Raw genomic sequence first — 20,599 nt, forward strand, 5'->3', positions numbered from 1 at the left:
AATGTTTTATAATTGTAGCAAAATACAGATGACGATTGTTCAAATTTCTTTCGAATTTTAGATTCTTCATAGATTCCAAAATCACATCACAATTGAATTTCAAATATATTTTATACGTCGTAAACATTGTAAGTAAAATCCAAATTATACAGGTGCAAAAATAGAATTCAATGCGAATTATTACTCCTAGGATAATTTCAAATAAACCTAAATCAACAAAATAATGCTAAAATAAATAAAATTTATATACTTTCCAGTATTGTTATATGTATGCAAATTACTTACAAAAGGGAAAAATTGTGAGGTTAAAAATACACCCGTTATAATATCTACCACTGAATAAGATGATGATAAGACTAATGCAACAACCAGAAATTGATTGAGTAATAAAAATGGTTTGCGTAAACGAACATCCTTAGGATTTACAAATGATGATTTATTTATAAAGTTAATTAAAACCAATATTTGCTGTTTGTTTCGTATAATATACACCATAAAGGCCCCACCAGTAATTCCAATTAAAAAATTGTTAAGTATACTACGTACTCTTGAAATGGTATCAATTACTGCAATTGTAATACAGATTGAAAATAAGTTTAATGTTGAGATTATTTTCTTACTTATCAATTTATAGCAGTAACCTGACATGCCGATTGCCTCGATAATAGGGATTAAAAATACAAGCAAAAAGCAAATGGGCAAAATATTTATTGTCTGATAGGAAAATTTTGCGAAGAATAAAAGGCGCAATAGCAACATCTTCGATTTGCAATAGTTTGTGAGTAGAAACAATACGGTTAGCACGAATGAAATTGTTGATGCATTCCATTATGAAAGGATACTAATGCGTTTTGGTTTCAAATGAGACAAAATTGACAAAATTGATTTTTATATTATACTAGCAAATCCGGCGAACTCCGTTTCGCCAACAGATAACTTTGTTTGAAGTAACATTTCGTTTGGTGATCTAAGGATGAAGAAAAATTTTTTTGTTTTATATTTGAAAACGAAAATTATTAATTTATTAGACAACAGTAATGAATGCATTTCGATTACAAAAATGATGCGTTATTTAGTTGAACTTCTATAAGTAAATTCAGTAAGTAAATGAAAGTGAATCTAAAGAAAATACAGAATTGAAGCGTTATGCGTCTCCGCAAATTATCCGTTTCATTGAAGTGCTCTTTGGTAAACCACATTTGTTGTTTTTTGGTCTGACGTTAACACAAACAAAGCAGATGATTTCCCAACTCGTGAACACTAAGCGATTGGCCTTGCCACTTGTTAATTGTTATTGCGAACGCAAGGCGAACTGGAAATTGCAATCGTTTTGAGTCAAACGGATGAAACGGATTTGTATGTCACCAAATCGCCAGCAATTTTTGATTGAATGGTGAAATTCAGTGCGTGTACATCTTTATTCTTTGCGACAAGAATTGCTCGTTGGCTTAACCAAGCATAATTCTGATAATTCTCACTAATGTTTGAGAAAACATTTTCAATGAGAGATAAGTGAGAGTTTACAAATCAGCAAAAGCCGTTGGTAAGAGTAATTAGTCCAGATGTCGCATCAACTCGAACTTTTCCATTTCAACAGCTAACAATTGTTTGAAAAATTGTGCAGCATTTTGAAGTTTAACTCTCATATTAGGGGTTAGCGATAAGGTTTTATGTTATCCCATAAAGGTGATGCCTTCAGGCAAGCATTCAATTTATCTGCAGGCGTTCCACGAAGAATTACTGGCAATGTCTGCCTGAAATTGCCTGCCAACAATATCATCAAGCCGCCAAAGATGTTGATATTTCGGCGAAGATCCTTTAGTGTGAAATTAAGTGCTTCAAGTGATTTTTATGTGCCATTGTGCAATCATCCCAAACAATTTTCCCATTGCACTGGATCGGGTAATATTGCATGTTGGAGTATCAATTTTGATTAAATTGAGTGGCAACATAAGCGCAGAATCTGCATCTGGAAGAGTCGCCGCAAAGCCAGATGATGCTAACGCCAAAGCTATGTCACATCTTGATCGAATAGTGGCCAAAATCAATAAAATGACAAATGTTTTCCCTGTTCCTCCAGATGCTTTCCCTGGTGCTTTCCCGCTTTTCTGTTGAAATTTTTCCTCAATTTTATTTGCTATAAACATCTCTGAGCCCAAGACCTTTCCAACGAGTGCAAAACCGTGCGTCAGGAAGGAAAACCCGACTTATTTTTATATATTAGATATTTTTTAAGCTAAGTAAAGTTAAGTAAACACTTACTGTACGCTATACCCCACAATATCGCCAAAACGATATTTTTACTAAACCATTGCAAGTCAATGCAAAGAATTTGTCAAGCCTGATGTGGATAGCTATTTCGACCATTAGAGGTCTCATCAGCACACCTACTGGCTTGACAAATACTGCATTGACCTGCCATAACTTATATACAACTGGCTTATAATTCAAGACGCAGAAGTATTGTCAGCTCCACCTAACGGTGGAGACTGAAGTTAGCTCAAGCAAGCATAAGATTGAAATACAATGGTAGGTAGTACGAGAGGGTGAGTATAAGCTAAGTAAAGTTAAGTAAACACTTACTGTACGTTACTGAGCTAACTTCAGTCTGAAGTATGAAGTTTATGAAGATGCCCTCTGGGCGAAACATGTCAAACTCAACAAAAACCTGTAAATCCATAAAATCACGTTGTAATTTTAATCAATAAATATTTTTATATTTATAAAAAATAACATGGATTACGTATTCACCAAAGAAAGTAATAAATTTATTATATATATTTTATGGTTTTCATATTATAAATTATCTGCCTAATGTGATATATAACAAATATGAATGTTCATTTAGCCATAAATGTTTCATTCAGGAAATCATTTTTTTAATAATATTGAAATTCAAGTTATTCAAATAATACTCATTACTGTGGATCCTCATTCAGATTGTTTATAACTTTAATTACTACATTTAGCTTGTTTTGACTCATTAATCCTGTTAAAGTACATCATGAATATGGAATACGTTAATTTAAACAACTAAAAATATTAACAATTAAATAATTTTTTTCGAATTTACAAATTCTTATACCTTCATCATAAATTCGTTGGATACCACTGTGAAGTTACCAACAGGCATTTTAAAAGGAATTCTGGTACGCAAATTCATAAATAACATTTTTCTGGCAATTGCAACGTCGCCATCCCATGGAATTTCATTAAAAGTTGCATTATGTATTTGAATACTCTACAAGACACATAATATAAATTGTTAAGAATAAAGTAATGAAAAGTATTTACAAGATCTACGAGTTGAGATGACAGAACGCAAGCTGAAAATGCTATCGTCATATACAAAATAGAAATAACAAAAATTATTATATGAAATTCCTAAAAAATTGTATAATTAATCTATTTAATTATCAGATATGTGAATAATTTACAATTAATAATGTTATAAATATCAGTGAATAGCCAATTGATCCTAGGACTGTTATTGCTAGTAAGGTATTTTTATACATTCACATAATTTATTCCATACCCTGCAAAAGATTAAATTTATTTTATTTTTAATTATATAAAATAATACTTACTGAGAAATAAAAAGATGATGTTTTATAATAGTTGCAAAATGGTCATGCCGATAGTTTAAATTTCTTTCAAATTTTAGATTCTTCATCGATTCCAAAATCATATCACAATTGAATTGCAAATATTTTTCACACATCACTAATAAAGCGAGTAAAACCCAAATCATTGCGACACAAAAATACAATTCCATATGGAACATTACATTCACGATCATTTTAAAAACCTAAATCAATAAAGTAATACTGAAATAGATAGATTATATAATATTTGCATTAACTAATATTGATATTACGTATTTATAACTAACAAACGGAAATAGTTTTGAAGTTAGAAATGGCGCTGCCGCAATATCTACCACTGAATAACAGGATAATATTGTTAATACAACAACCATAAATTGATTGATTGGTAGAAACAATTGGCGAAGTCTAACATCCTCTGGATTTACAAACGATGAATTATTTATTAAATCAATTAAGCTTATTATTTGCTGTTTGTTACGTGTGAGAAACATAATGAAAACCACACCAGTAATGTCGAATATAAAAAGTGTCAAATCTACCACGTATTCTTGAAATTTTAATTCATCAATTACTGCAATTGTAACAAGTGTAAGAAGTAAGTTTACTGTTAAGATCATTTTCTTACTTATCAATTTATAGCAGTGTCCTGTCATGCCAACCGTCATCAGAATAGGGTTTATATAATATATGCAGAACAGCAAATGCGCAAAACGCGTTTGGTCTGATAAGAAAATTTTGCGAAGAATAAAAGGGGCAATTGTCACATCTTCAAATTGCAATGGTTCTTCAGTAGAGACAATTCTGTCAGCACGAATAAAATTGTTGATCCACTCCATTATGAGAGGATACTAATAAGTTCCAGTATGTCTTGGTTTCAACTCATTGTTTCAACAAAATTGATTTTTATATTATCACTACTATATTATAAATCATCTGCACTAACAAATACCAATATTGAACTAGCGTTAAATATTTGATGTAATCATTTTACATAATTCCGATTGGTTCTTACATACACTTGGATAAAACCATCTCGGATAAAACTATTTATTAATCTTCTTTGTTAAATACGTAATCCATTGTTATATTAATTTAAAACTGTACGTGAATTGAATTTTAGACTGATACAGACGATGCATTCGAGGTAAAACACGTATACAAGTTACCTATATGAACAAAACCCGATGACCAGACAAGAAACATTAGTTAAAGCGCAATCTCGATATTTATTTCAAGCGCAATACCTATTTGTTTAAAACGTAATTATCAATTTCCCTAGAGATCATTGTCTTAAAGTCACCTAATTGCACATTTCCTGTTTCGTTGCGCATCTTATCTTCATATTTATTTGCAACGCAGATTCAAGCCATATAAATAGAGCGCAGACCTAGACCTAAGGGATTATTGTATTATCCAAGTTCGTCAAATAAACAAGTGAAAGTTAGTTAAGTTCTTCTGAATCGATCATCAAGAACCCACTTAACAAATCCTAAAAACCAACACAAGTGAATCGAAGTTTAAACCAATTCTAATCCAAATAAATATATAAATCCGAACAAATAAATAAATTATGTTTAATAACTCGTGAGTCGATAACGAAATCGTTAATTGCTCGACACGAACGGTGAATGTAATTTACATGTATAAAACTAACTATTAATATCTATTTCAAAATATTTCGATGCGCAATTTATGACACACGACATAATCATACCCAGAACCAATTTCTTATTATTCTCTTATTTGTTTTGAAATATTTTTGATGTTATAATAGTTATTTTGCAATTAGAGCTGGAGACAAATCCAGTAAAAATTTTATGAACCTTATTATTATACCTAATTTATTTTTCACTCAATAATTGTGTTGAAGTACATCATAAATATAGAATACGTTATTTTAAACAGCTAAAAAATAAAAATTAGATGTTTTAAAATGTAATTACTAATTGTTATGCCTTCATCACAAATTCATTAGAAACCACTGTAAAATCTCCAATAAGTATTACAAAGTGCATTCTGGTGCGCATATTCAAAATTAGCAATTTTTGACAATTGCAACGTCGCCATCCATGGAATCTCATCAAAAGTTGTATTATGTAATTGAATAGTCTACAAGACACATCTTATAAGTTGTTAAGAATAAAGTACTGAAAAGTATTTACAAGATCTACGAGTTGAGAGAACAGAATGCAAGCTAAAAGTCCCGTCGTTATGTATATAACGGAGACAACACAAACAATAATATTAAATTCCTAGAATAAATATTATAACTATTTGTTTAATTACTAGATAGATAGAAGTTTCAGATTAACTTACAATTAATAATGTTATAAATATGAGTGAATAGACAATTGCTCCAAGGACTGTTATTATTAGTAAGGTATTTTTATGTTTTATATTATCCCCGTCTCCTTTTTGTGCGATGCTTTGTAGCTTTCCCGCTCAACATGCAGCGACCAAAACGATCAAATCTTATCCGACAAAACCGTAATGCAACTAGGATTCGAAACATTGCGAATGAAAGGACTGACGAAGAACAAAAATTGTACGTGAAAAGCGCCGTGTTAGAATGACTCGACTTTGTGTTTCTCAATCACAAGAGCAAAGCGAGGCGGAACAAAGTTTGCCGGGTAAGCTAGTACACAATGAAAGTCACACCGGTAATTTCAATAATAAAAATGTCAAATGCACCACGTATTCTGGAAATTTTAATTCATCAATTACTGCAATTGTAAGACGGATTCAAAATAAGTTTGAAGAGATGATTTTTTTAGATGATTTTCTTAATTTATAGCAGTGTCCTGATAAGCCGATCGTCTCGATAATAGGAATATATAATACATGCAGAACAGCAGATTTTGCGAAGAACAAAAGGTCAAAAGGCTTACGCCAAGGATGCTGCCTATCACCCACCCTATTTAATATATACATAAACAGAGCACTCAAAAACTGGAGAAATCAGTGCCATAGGATGGGCGTAGAACTAAGTGAGGACAGGAATCTATACACAGTACACTTCGCTGATGATCAGGTGGTACTCGCGCAAGAAAAGGAAGATCTGGAATTCATGACGAGAAAACTGCTAAAAGAATACGAGAAATGGGGCTTAACAGTAAACCAGACCAAAACTAAATATCTCTGTGTAGGAAACCAAGATGAAACACCATTGCAGCTGGAAGACGGAAACGTGATTGAAATCTGTCAGGAGTATACATACTTAGGAACAACAATAACAACAAGCGGTAGAACAGAGCCCGAAATAAAGAACAGAATACAACAAGGCAAGAAAGTTATCGGATGCTTAAACCCAATCTTGTGGGCCCAAAATATCTCGAAAAAAAATAAAAAACTCCTATTCAACGCCGTGCTGAAAAACATCACGCTGTATGGCTGCGAAGCATGGCAAATAAACAAACAGACGGAAAACGATTTAAGGGTCTTAGAACTTGACTATTGGCGAAGATCAGCCAGGAAATCACGACTGGAAAAGGTACCAAATGATGAAATAAAGAGGATCATGGAAGTTGACGACGAACTAATCAACGAGTTGCAGAGGAAACAACTGGAGTGGTACGGCCATGTAGAGCGAATGTCTGAAGAACGTCTCCCAAAACTAATCAAGAACTGGATACCATGGGAAAATAGAAAGAGAGGACGCCCGAAAACAACCTGAATAGAAGGCATTCACAGGTATATGTCCCAAAGAAACCTCACAGAAGGGACTGGAACAACAGAGATGAACGGAGACAAAGGACCAGAAGGCGTATAACGCTATAGCCTGGAAAATGATGATGATGACAAAAGGCCCCATGGCAACATCTTCAATTTGCAGTGCTTGTTTAGTAGGGACAATGCGGTTAGCACGAATGAAGTTGTTGATCCAATCCATTTTGAAAGGAAACCAATATGGTTTGGATTCATGAATGAGATAAAATTGATTTTTGTATTATCATTACTATATTATAAATTATATGCTTAATGAGATCTATAACAAACATGAATATTGATTTAGCAATAAAAATTCTTGTTATTGAAATATTACTGTGGAACCTTATCCATAAATGTGAAGTTTTTATTTTTGTTTCTTAATTTTTTGTTAATTCAATAATTATTTTGTCATTTGGAACGCAGACAAATCGAGAATATTTTTTTAACTTAATTATTACACCTAACTTGTTTTGATCCATTAATTGTGTTAAAGTACATCATGAATATAGAATACGTTATTTTAAACACCTGAAAATATTAATGATTAAATTTAGTTTTCACGAAATTAGAAACTTTTATGCCTTCATCATAAATTCATTGGAAACCACTGTGAAGTTCCCAACAAGTATTACAAAATGTATTCTGGTACGCAAATTCATAAATAACATTTTTTTAGCAATTGCAACGTCGCCATCCCAAGGAATTTCATTAAAAGTTGCATTGTGTATTTGAATACTCTGCAAGACACATAATATAAATTGTTAAGAATGAAGTAATGAAAAGTATTTACAAGATCTACGAGTTGAGAGGATAGAATGCAAGCTAAAAATGCTATCGTTATATATAAAATGGAGCCAACACAAACTATAATATTAAATTCCTAGAAAAAGTATTGTTACTATTTGTTTAATTACCAGGTTAACTTACAGATTAATTTACATTTAATAATGTTATGAATATGAGTGAATAGCCAATTGATCCTAGGACTGTTATTGCTAGTAAGATATTTTTTATGGATTCACATAATTTATTCCAGAATCTAAAAAATATTAAATTTATTTTTTTAAATTATATAAATTAATACTTACTTAGAAATATAAAGATAATGTTTTACAATAGTAGCAAAATACAGATGACGATTGTTCCAATTTCTTTCGAATTTTAGATTCTTCATAGATTCCAAAATCACATCACAATGGAATTTCAAATATATTTTATACGTCATAAACATGGTAAGTAAAATCCAAATTATACAGGTGCAAAAATAAAATTCAATGCGAAATATTACTCCTAGGATGATTTCAAACAACCCTAAATCAACAAAATAATGCTGAAATAAATAACATTTTTATTATTTATATTTTCCAGTATTGTTATAGGTATGTAAATTACATACAAAAGGGAAAAATTGTGAGGTTAAAAATACACCCGTTATAATATCTACCACTGAATAAAATGATGATAAGACTAATGCAATAACCAAAAATTGATTGAGTAATAAAATGATTTGTGTAAACGAACATCCTTAGGATTTACAAATGATGATTTATTTATAAAGTTCATTAAAACCAATAATTGCTGTTTGTTTCGTATAATGTACACCATAAAGGCCCCTCCAGTAATTCCAATTAAAAAATTGTTAAATATACTACGTACTCTTGGAATGGCAATTGATCAATTACTGCAATTGTAATAGACATTGAAAATGAGTTTAATGTTGAGATAATTTTCTTACTTATCAATTTATAGCAGTAACCTGACATGCCGATTGCCTCGATAATAGGGATTAAAAATACAAGCAAAAAGCAAATGGGCCAAATATTTGTTCTCTGATAGGAAAATTTTGCGAATAATAAAAGGGGCAATTGTCACATCTTCAAATTGCAATGGTTCTTCAGTAGAGATAATTCGGTGAGCACGAATGTAATTGTTGATGCATTCCATTATGAAAGGATACTAATACGTTTGTGGTTTCAAATGAGACAAAATTGACAAAATTGATTTTTATATTATATATTTTTTATTTTATATATTATATATATCTTATCATTTTTATATTATAAATTATCTGCCTAATGTGATATATAACAAATATGAATGTTGATTTAGTCATAAATGTTTCATTCAGGAAATCATTTTTTATTAATATTGAAATTCAAGTTATTGAAATAATACTCATTCAGCTTGTTTTGACTCATTATTCCTGTTAAAGTACATCATGAATATCGAATACGTTAATTTAAACAACTAAAAATATTAACAATTAAATAATTTTTTTTTCGAATTTACAAATTCTTATACCTTCATCATAAATTCGTTGGATACCACTGTGAAGTTACCAACAGGTATTACAAAATGAATTCTGGTACGCAAATTCATAAATAACATTTTTCTGGCAATTGCAACGTCGCCATCCCATGGAATTTCATTAAAAGTTGCATTATGTATTTGAATACTCTACAAAACACACGTTTCAGTTGGTATGAATAAAGTATTGAAAAATTACAATTAATTTACAATATCCACCAGTTGAGATGACAGAACGCAAGCTGAAAATGCTATCACTATATACAAAATAGAAATAACAAATATTATAATATTAAATTCCTAAAAAAATGTATAATTAATCTATTTAATTATCAGATATGTGAATAATTTACAATTAATAATGTTATACATATCAGTGAATAGCCAATTGATCCAATGACAGTCAATGCTAGTAAGGTATTTTTTATACATTCACATAATTTATTCCATAATCTAAAAAATAAAAATTCATATTTTTTAAGTACAAAAAATAATACTTACTCAGAGATAAAAATATGATGTTTTATAATAGTAGCATAACATTGATGACGATTGCTCCAATTTCTTTTAAATTTTAGATTCTTCATAGATTCCAAAATCATATCACAATTGAATTTCAAGTATTTTTCACACATCACAAATAAACCGAGTAAAACCCAAATTATTGCAACACAAAAATACAATTGCATATGGTACATTACATTCACGATCATTTTAAAAAAACCTAAATCAATAAAGAAATACTGAAATAAATAAAATATATAATATTCATATTTATCAGTATTGACATTAAATATTTAAAATATAACTTACAAATGGAAAAAGTTTAGAGGTCAAAAATGGCGCTGCCACAATATCTACCACTGAATAGCAAGATAATATTATTAATACAACAACCGTAAATTGATTGACTAATAGAAATGATTTACGTAGACCAACATCCTTTGGTTTTACAAACGATGAATTATTGATAAAATCAATTATGCTTATTATTTGCTGTTTGTTACGTGTGAGAAACACAATAAAAACCACAGCAATAATTTCGAATATAAAAAGTGTCAAATCCACCACGTATTCTTGAAATTTTAATTCATCAATCACTGCAATTGTAACAAGTGTAAGAAATAAGTTTACTGTTAAGATCACTTTCTTACTTATCAATTTATAGCAGTGTCCTGTCATGCCAATCGTCAGAAAAGCAGGGTATATATAATATATGCAGAACAGCAGAAGCGCAAAACGCGTTTGGTCTGATAAGAAAATTTTGCGAATAATAAAAGGGGCAATTGCCACATCTTCAAATTGCAGTGGTTCTTGAGTTGAGACAATTCTGTCAGCACGAATGAAATTGTTGATCCACTCCATTATGAAAGGACACTGATAGCTATGTCACGGTTTCAGCTTATTGTTTCAACAAAATTGATTTTTATATTATCATTACTATATTATAAATTATCTGCACTAACAAATATTAATGTTGATCTTACGTTAAATATTTGATTGAATCATTTTTTACATAATTCTGAGTATTTCTTAAATTAATCATGCTCTCTCAGATAAAATTATTAATATTTCAATATATTTTAATAAATTAATATTGAAATTTATATTATTACTCACTAATATCGGTGCGCGATTAATGACAAACGACATAACCATATCCGGAAATTTTTCTGTTCTATGTTTCTGAAATATGCTATAATATGCTATTTGGCAAAATTTCTAGTATGATTTATGAACTTAATTATCATACCTAATTTATTTTTGACTCAATAATTGTGTTAAAGTACATCATGAATATGGAATACGTTATTTTAAACAGCTAGAAAAATAAAGATTAGAATTTTTAAAATTTAATTACAAATTGTTATGCCTTCATCATAAATTCATTAGAAACCACTGTAAAATCTCCAATAGGTATTACAAAATGGGTTCTGGTGCGCATATTCATAATTAGCAATTTTTTGACAATTGCAACGTCGCCATCCCATGGAATCTCATCAAAAGTAGTATTATGTAATTGAATAGTCTACAAAACACATGTTATAATTTATTAAGAATAAAATACAGAAAAGTATTTACAAGATCTACGAGTTGAGAGGACAGAATGCAAGCTAAAAGTCCCATCGTTATGTATATAACGGAGACAACACAAACTATAATATTAAATTCCTAGAATAAATATTATAACTATTTGTTTAATTAATAGATTAAGTTTCAGATTAACATACAATTAATAATGTTATAAATATGAGTGAATAGCCAATTGCTCCAAGGACTGTTATTATTAGTAAGGTATTTTTTATGGATTCACATAATTTAGTCCAGAATCTAAAAAATAATAAATTTAATTTTTTACTGTACTCGTATAAAAAATCATACTTACTGGGTCATAAAACGATGATGTTTTATAATAATAGCAAAATGTCGATGACGATTGTTTAAATTTGTTTCAAATTTTAGGTACTTCAAAGCTTTCATAATCATCTCACAATTAAATTTCAAATATAATTTATACGTCATAAACATTGTAAGTAAAGTCCAAATTATGACGGCGCAAAAATAAAACTCAATGCGAAATATTACACTCACGGCAATATTAAATAAGCCCAAATCAACAAAATAATACTAAAAGAAATAAAATATTTATTACATACTTTTATCTGTGTTGTTATATGTATATAAATATATGTTACTTACAAAGGGAAAAAATTTCGAGATTAAAAATGGCGCTGCCAATATATCTACCACTGAATAACATGATAATATTATCAATGTAACAACCAGAAATTGATTCAGTAATAGAAATGACTTGCGTAGACAAACATTTTTTGGATGTACAAACGGTGAATTGTTTATAATGTCCATTAAAACCAATAATTTCTGTTTATCATGTCTTGTATACGCAATGAAAGCCGCACCAGTAATTCCAATTATAAAAATTGTTAAGTGTACTGCATACTCTTGGAATGGTAATTGATCAATTACTGCAATTGTAACAAATGTTTAAAATAAGTTTATTGTTGTGATTATTTTCTTACTTATCAATTTATAGCAATGTCCTGTCAAGCCTGCTGCCAGGAAAATGGGGTTTATAACATACATGCAAAATGAAAGAAGTCTGCAACTTTTATTGTTTGTTAACAAAATATTACGAAGAATATAAGGCGCTATGGCAACATCTTCAATTTGCAATGTTTCGTCAGTAGAGACAATTTGGTTATCACGAATATAATTGTTGATCCACTTCATTGTGAAAGGATACTAATAGCTATGTCACGGTTTCTGCTCATTGATTCAACAAAATTGATTTTTGTATTATCATTACTATATTATAAATTATCTGCACAAAGTGAAGTAACAAATATTAATGTTGAACTTGCGTTAAATATTTGATTTAATCATTATTTGTTTACATAATTCTGTAGGTTTTTTACATAAAGCTTGATATCTAGGATAATAGTATATTAAGTATCAAGTGGCTAAACCTAGACTTTACTCACAAGATTGATTGCAAGCGAGCGTAGCGACTGTTTAATCAATCGAGTGTTTAACAACGTTTAGTCACGTGATTCTTAATTTTAAGATTAAAAAAATTGAGGTGAACCACTGTTATTATTTAAAGGAATAACATTTGGTGAAGCCGTTTCATAGGAGTATTAAAACTACAACTGTGACATCAGATTTTTTTTTATATTAGATTACTATACTATCTAAATATCTAAAATAATGAAGTTGCTTCCGTACGCGTCTGTAGTCACAGAAGAAGTAACAATGAAGTAGAATGGCGGGAAGTTTAAAATGGCTGAAAGTATAGTCTATGGAAGTATAGTGTACAGTCTCCATAGGGTAGTCAATTGGATTTGATGTTGACGTAGCTGTCGGTAATACAGTGTGATAATACATTGTGATGGTACTATAGTACTTAGGTTTGAGCTTCATTGCTGGAATGCTAGATGGCGTTAAAGTAGTCGAATGGCCAGAACCAGAGGTATTATTGGCTAAACAATTTCTTTATCTTATTTAAAAAATATTTTTTTTATGAAATTAAAAGTAGCCTATAACCATTCGGGGACCACTAAGAATATGTGTACAAATTTTCATAATGATCGGTTAAGTAGTTTTTGCGTGAAAGTGTAACAAACATCAGGACTTTCGCATTAATAATATTAGTAGGGATTCTACTTTAACGTTTGATACACGTAATCTATCAATAACACATCACAAAACACATTCCTGTCAATCTTCATATAGAGTTTTTTTTCTTAAAGATTTTAATTGTTATTCTGTTTTCAGCAAGAAAATAACAATTTGAAATGAAGTATTATACTAAAATAATGATTTTTCTAATGTTGTTTGTCTTTAAAGTTAAAAATTTAAGATTTTTCAATATTTTTTTTTTTAGTTTTCACTAACATAACTTTCTTCCGAGAAGAAGATAATTTATTCATATAATATGTTTAATGTTGTTGTATGTTTAATAATGACCTACAAAACCATGTTACATTAGTTGTAAATTAGTAATTAATTAATTAACTACCCATCCAGCACTTAATTTAAAAGTAATAATTATTTATTATTAGTATTAAATTAACCGCAATATAAATGTTTTAAATTGTTTTTCGTTAATAAAATGACAATGTTTTATTCAAACTCACCATATTTTTATTTCTACTCGTATTATGTTTTGCCTTTACCAAAATAATGACTAATGTTTCAAACGCACAAAAACCGTCCTGTCATCTTGTCAAAACGTTGACGAGTCCAACAGGCATTAATTCTCTTCGACGCTTTTTATTGAATTCACATAACTTAACACTCTCATCATACAGCATCTGTCCGGAAAATAATTAATTATTTCATCTTTATGTGACGTTTACTATCACGTTAACGACGAAATTTGTTACTAAATTTAGCTCTGCTTACTTATTTCATTCCCACATAAAAATAACCGCCATTTTTCGCTCCAATTATTATCAACACACTATTAGTGCGTGCGCCATGCGACGCACTCGAATGTTAATCTAATTAAATTGCAATAATAACAATTGTAGAAACAGCGACACGAGCGCGAATTGATGCGCGGCATGTAAATGTGTAAAATAAATCATCAAATCGCCTAGTAGTGTGTTCGGATGGTTATCGACGCTGAATTGGTGCTGAATATCTGTGATTGTGATTGCGTTTGCAAATGTCATTTCACACTGTAAATTTTTCAACATCTTAGCGAACGCCTCGGCAAATCGACATTCGGTCTATGACCTATTTATTTCAGTTGAGAGAGAATGTGTGAAACTAATTAATACGGCATAAAACTTGGTTTTATTGCTTGGGAGCATAGAAGTTAGGTTATGTCAGTAAACAAGTAATATTAAAGTTATTTTTATTGAAAATGTTATTTAGAACTAAGACTTAGGACTTACTTAAGCTATTTTAAGTCAATAAAACATATTTTTTGCCATTTTGACAGATAAAAATGTCAAAATTCATTTTTGCGACATTTTAAAGTCTTTTTAATTAAGTTTCCTTAACAAAAATGATTTCTAATAGCAAATATCAAATCAAATGTATGTTAAGATCGTTAAACACTGTGCAAAGACAATTGCGCAAGTGCTTTCCAGATACTTCAATTTTTTAATCAAAATAACAGACGCACTGTGCGTAACGCGATTCTCGTTCCCAATATTCTACAACCCAATCCAATTTGACTCGGTGGCACATATCGCGCACAACGTTCTTAATACACATCTGCATATGTACGCATTACACATTAATTCATTTGAAATATGTGCTCCTAAGACAATCCCCGCGTGCCCGCCTCCCGACTCTTAGAGAATATGATAAATAACAGCCGAAAACAGGATGCGCGTACAGATCGGGCCCTGCTCTGGGGCGGTGAGGTTCGTGTCCGGGGCTGCGCAGCCCTCGAACATATTCTATTCCTCTCAAAGTTGTCTTAGTTTAAGTCAAAATGAAGCAAAAAATTGTGTTTTTTATTGCGGTGTGTTTTTTTCTTGCGTTGGGAGTTGATGCGCGAGTTCGCAGAGCAAAAGTGAAAAAGAATGCGGATTTGGATAAACCACAGAATCAACAACCAGCTACAGGCGAGTATGATGATCTAGACGAGTCGGAGTATGCGGAATATTATGAAGAATATGAAGAAAAACGTGAGTAAATGAATTTTTAAATTATAAATTTTAAAACGTAAAATTTTTGTTCTTGTTTTTGATTGATTAGGAACCACTAGTTATGCTCCACCAGTAATAATAAATGCTCATACAACCCCACAACCACCTGATGAACGCCCCGATGATGAAATAGAATCTACAACATTTTTTTCGCAACCTGACGATGAGCAACCAACGCCTACAAGTTCTATTAATGTTCAAGTTGTGGTACCAACACCACGTAACCATCTGGTTCCAGATGCACATGCTGCTGCTTACAATTGTCATCATGAAGGTAAATACTATCTGGAAGGACAACGTTGGAGTCCTTCTGCTTGTATGAACTGTACGTGTACGTATGGAAAGGTGTCTTGTCATAAACAACCAAATTGTCCAAGAGGTATTTAATTATATTAAATATTGTTTAAGTGGTTATTGAGTTTAATTTGGTTAAATTTTAGTTATTTATGATTCTGCGGCTGTGGTACCACCAAGTGATCCTATACCAGGTCCACGTGGTGATACAGGTTTCCAAGGTGAGCCTGGTTACCCCGGATCTTCTGGTAGTCCTGGTACTCCGGGTAATCCAGGAATACCTGGTCCTCCTGGCCCACCTGGTCCCGCCCCTGATTTATCAATGTATTATCATCAACTCGCGTTGTCTGAAGCTGGCGGTGATAAAGGACCATCTGCACCAGTGGAACCTTTTCAATATATGCAAGCGCAAGTTGGGCCTGTTGGTCCTAGAGGTCCAGCAGGGCCGTTAGGTGCAGTGGGACCGCAAGGTTTTCAAGGTATACGAGGAGAACAAGGTGAAGCTGGGCCACAAGGATCAATTGGACCAATAGGTCCTAGAGGTTTGACTGGTCCTCCAGGAAAAGATGTAATGGTTAAATATTTTGATAAATTGAGTGTTTTTAAACTTAATAATTTTGGTTTTAGGGTGAACCGGGTGAAGATGGTGAAGCTGGGCAACCTGGTGCTGCAGGTCCACCGGGTCCACGTGGTTTGCCAGGAATGCCAGGTTTACCAGGCGTTAAGGGTCATCGTGGGTTTCAAGGTATTGACGGTGCTAAAGGTGAACAAGGTGTAGCTGGTGAGAAAGGTTCAATGGGTAATCAAGGTCCTGTGGGGCCTTCTGGTCCAATGGGACCTGCTGGTCCAAGAGGTGAACGTGGACGTGAAGGTCCACCTGGTCCTAACGGTGTTAGAGGAATGGATGGAATTGCTGGACCTCCAGGTCCGTCTGGTTCAATTGGTAAACCAGGCCCACCGGGTTTTCCAGGTAGTCCTGGAAATAAAGGAGATATGGGATCGGCTGGGCCTAAAGGTAGTCAAGGTCTACAAGGACCGCGAGGTGAATCTGGACGACCTGGGCAACCTGGTGAGAATGGACCACCTGGATTATCCGGCAAAGATGGAGTGCCAGGCGAGAAAGGATCCCCAGGTTCTCAAGGTATTTCCGGACCGCCTGGTTTTCCCGGGCCAAGAGGTCTACCTGGAATTGCTGGAAATCCAGGAACTCCTGGCATTAAAGGTCAACAGGGTATATCTGGCGAACGTGGTTTTAAAGGCGATAGTGGTATGAAAGGTGAAACAGGTACAATTGGTCTTCGTGGACCTCAAGGAGCTGTCGGGCCAGAGGGTAAACGAGGCAAACGTGGTATGCGTGGTCCAAGCGGTGAACAAGGACCACAGGGTGAACGTGGTCAGCCTGGCGCAAGAGGATTGCCCGGACCAGATGGTCCAATTGGTCCTAAAGGTCAAAATGGTGATAAAGGACCTCAAGGTCTTGTTGGACCTAAAGGACCACAAGGTGACATAGGCAGACCAGGGTCTACGGGTTTACAAGGTCAGCGAGGCTTAACAGGACGACCTGGAATGACTGGCAAACCAGGAAACCCCGGAGAACGCGGTATTGCAGGTGCAGACGGTAAACCAGGCGAATCTGGACCACCGGGTTTACAAGGTCTTCCTGGACCAATTGGACCACCAGGAGATAAAGGATTTACTGGTGCTCCTGGGAAAGAAGGAGAACCTGGACTGCCTGGTGCAACTGGACCTCGCGGCGACCCTGGAAAAGATGGTATTCAAGGTTTACAAGGACCTCCGGGTCCCGCTGGGTTAGACGGTGAACGAGGAGCTGCTGGACAACCAGGCCCAAGAGGTTTTCAAGGTTTACCCGGTGCGCCGGGTCTTCAAGGGATGCCCGGTAAAGACGGTGAGGCTGGTGTGCAAGGACCGATTGGTGTGCCTGGCGCACAGGGCCAACGCGGTGAACGTGGATTTCCTGGAGAACGTGGTCCACTAGGACAACCAGGTTCTCCTGGTGCTAAAGGTGCAGTTGGTGCGCAAGGCATTGATGGTCCACCAGGACCAACTGGCTTGCGAGGAGACAAAGGTCATGCTGGGCATCCGGGTCTAGTAGGTTTACCAGGTTTACGTGGACTACCAGGACAGCAAGGTGATAAAGGCGAAAGAGGATCATTAGGTCCAATTGGTCCTGAGGGTCCACCAGGTCGTCAAGGAGAACGAGGTTTGCAAGGACCGGTAGGACCAATAGGTCCTCCAGGAGAACCAGCAGAACGCGGAGATCAAGGATTACCAGGACCACCAGGTGAAACTGGTGCGCCTGGTAATGTTGGTGATCGTGGCCCACTCGGACCACCGGGTGCTCAAGGTTTCCCTGGACCAATTGGTCTTCCAGGAATATCAGGTGCTAAAGGTGATCGCGGAATGCCAGGCGGTAAAGGCATGCAAGGTAATCCTGGTTTGGCTGGAAAACCGGGTGAAACAGGCCCAATAGGTTTGACAGGTTTACAAGGTGCTAAAGGTGCCCGTGGAGAGACCGGAGCACGCGGTGATGCTGGTTTAATGGGACCTCCTGGAAGACCTGGAGAACAAGGCCCAGCCGGATTGCCTGGTAATGCAGGAACACCAGGTTTACCCGGAGTTCCTGGTATTAAAGGGGCGACAGGTGATGTTGGTCGTACGGGTCTGCCTGGTGCTCAAGGTCTACCTGGTTTACAAGGTTTGGAAGGCACAAAAGGTGAAACTGGCGCTGAAGGACCATCTGGACCACCAGGTCCAACAGGTCCGCATGGAGTAGCTGGTGAACGAGGTTTACCTGGTTTACCAGGTCCTCAAGGCGCAACAGGTATGCGTGGAATGCGCGGTGCTCAAGGTGAAATGGGTGTTGCTGGAAAACCTGGTCATGATGGCCCGCCTGGACCAATCGGATTAAGTGGACCACCAGGACCTCCAGGACCTACTGGTGATCATGGTCCCGAGGGAGCACCAGGCAAACAAGGTCCAGCTGGAATTGCAGGTAGACCGGGTGATAAAGGACCAACAGGTCCGCATGGTCCAGTAGGCCCAACAGGAGCACCTGGCCTTCCTGGCCCTATTGGTCCATCAGGCCCGATTGGACAAGCAGGTGAACGTGGTCAACGTGGCGAAACAGGCCCACAAGGCCCCGAAGGTCAACAAGGACAACGAGGTAAACCAGGCCCACCCGGAATTGAAGGAGCCAAAGGTGAACGAGGCGAATTAGGTCCAAAAGGAACAAAAGGTCATCGTGGTTTAATAGGATTACAAGGTTTACCTGGTATTCAAGGTCTAGTAGGTGAAAAAGGTAGTCAGGGTATGCCAGGTTTACCTGGTAAAGATGGTGAAGTAGGCCCACGTGGTCCATCAGGTCGAGACGGTTCAATAGGACCACAAGGTCCTTTGGGACCTGCAGGCCCACGCGGAACAAACGGAGATCATGGTAAACCAGGACCACCAGGCCAACCAGGCCCACCTGGTCCTCCTGGTCCAACAGGTGAAGGTCTAGCTTATGATGCTGCTGGTTTAGCAGCTTTATTAAGCCACGCACAGATCAACAATCAAAAGGTCCTGATGCAATGGGCGATGAACCAATGCGTATCTTTGGTAAAGACATAACCGACGAAGAACGCAAACGAATCGTAGTCAAAGCATACGAACAACTGAAAGCATCATTCGAAAAGTTCAAAAAACCAAACGGAGATAAAAATTACCCAGCGAAGACTTGTCGTGACATTGCTGCAGCGTATCCTGAATACCCCAGTGGTCAATATTGGATTGATCCGAATGAAGGTGACCCGAGAGATTCTATTTTAGTTCATTGTGACATGGAGAAACGCGCCAGTTGTATTTTACCATCACCAACACACAGTCCTGAAGTAACCTATATCGGTAAAGAGGCAGAAATATGGTTGGGAGATGTCGAAGGTGGAATGAAAATGACCTACAAATCAGACAGCACACAGATAGCTTTCTTACAATTGTTATCTGCGAAAGCACATCAAAACATAACCTATCACTGCAAGAAGTCTGTAGCGTATTATGATCAAGCTAAACATTCATATCGCAAAGGGTTGAAGTTTGCTTTGTGGAATGAGGCTGAATTAACACCGAAAGCAAACCCAAGATTGAAGTATGATACTTTGGTTGATGAATGCAAAGTAAGTATTCAGACAATAGTATTGAATGAATATTTGAATGTGTTTTATTTTAAATTGTTTCTTTTGTTTAGTATCGTAATGATGCCTGGGCCAAGACTATTATTTCTTACGAAACGGACAAACCAGTAAGGCTTCCGATTACTGATGTAGGAGTGAGGGATGTGGGTCAAGCAGATCAGGCATTCTGGATTGAAATTGGAGCAGTTTGTTTCACTTAATAAATATTGTAGATTTTATATTTTAGATTCAGATTAATTTGAACTTGGAAAGATTTTACTTTTATAAAATAATCAGTAATTAAATGAAATGGAGAAATCTTCAA

At 34.6% G+C, this 20,599-nt stretch overlaps 1 protein-coding gene across 1 annotated transcript; it reads left to right on the top strand.

Annotated features, from left to right (window-relative positions):
• The first annotated feature begins 15,587 nt into the window (after positions 1 to 15,587).
• On the top strand, positions 15,588 to 20,495 carry LOC135800362 (collagen alpha-1(I) chain-like). The gene is given in 6 exon segments (XM_065313582.1): positions 15,588 to 15,790; positions 15,861 to 16,196; positions 16,276 to 16,673; positions 16,733 to 19,676; positions 19,679 to 20,277; positions 20,349 to 20,495. Coding segments are annotated over 6 exon segments (4,620 nt in total). The 5' UTR covers positions 15,588 to 15,594.
• Positions 20,496 to 20,599: the final 104 nt, after the last annotated feature.

The sequence above is a fragment of the Atheta coriaria genome, unplaced genomic scaffold, assembly GCF_025399875.1.
Source record: "Atheta coriaria isolate IRGN ID8LTWV9N9 unplaced genomic scaffold, Caltech_Dcor_3.1 hic_scaffold_10_pilon, whole genome shotgun sequence".
In the NCBI taxonomy this organism is placed as follows: Eukaryota; Metazoa; Arthropoda; class Insecta; order Coleoptera; family Staphylinidae; genus Dalotia; species Dalotia coriaria.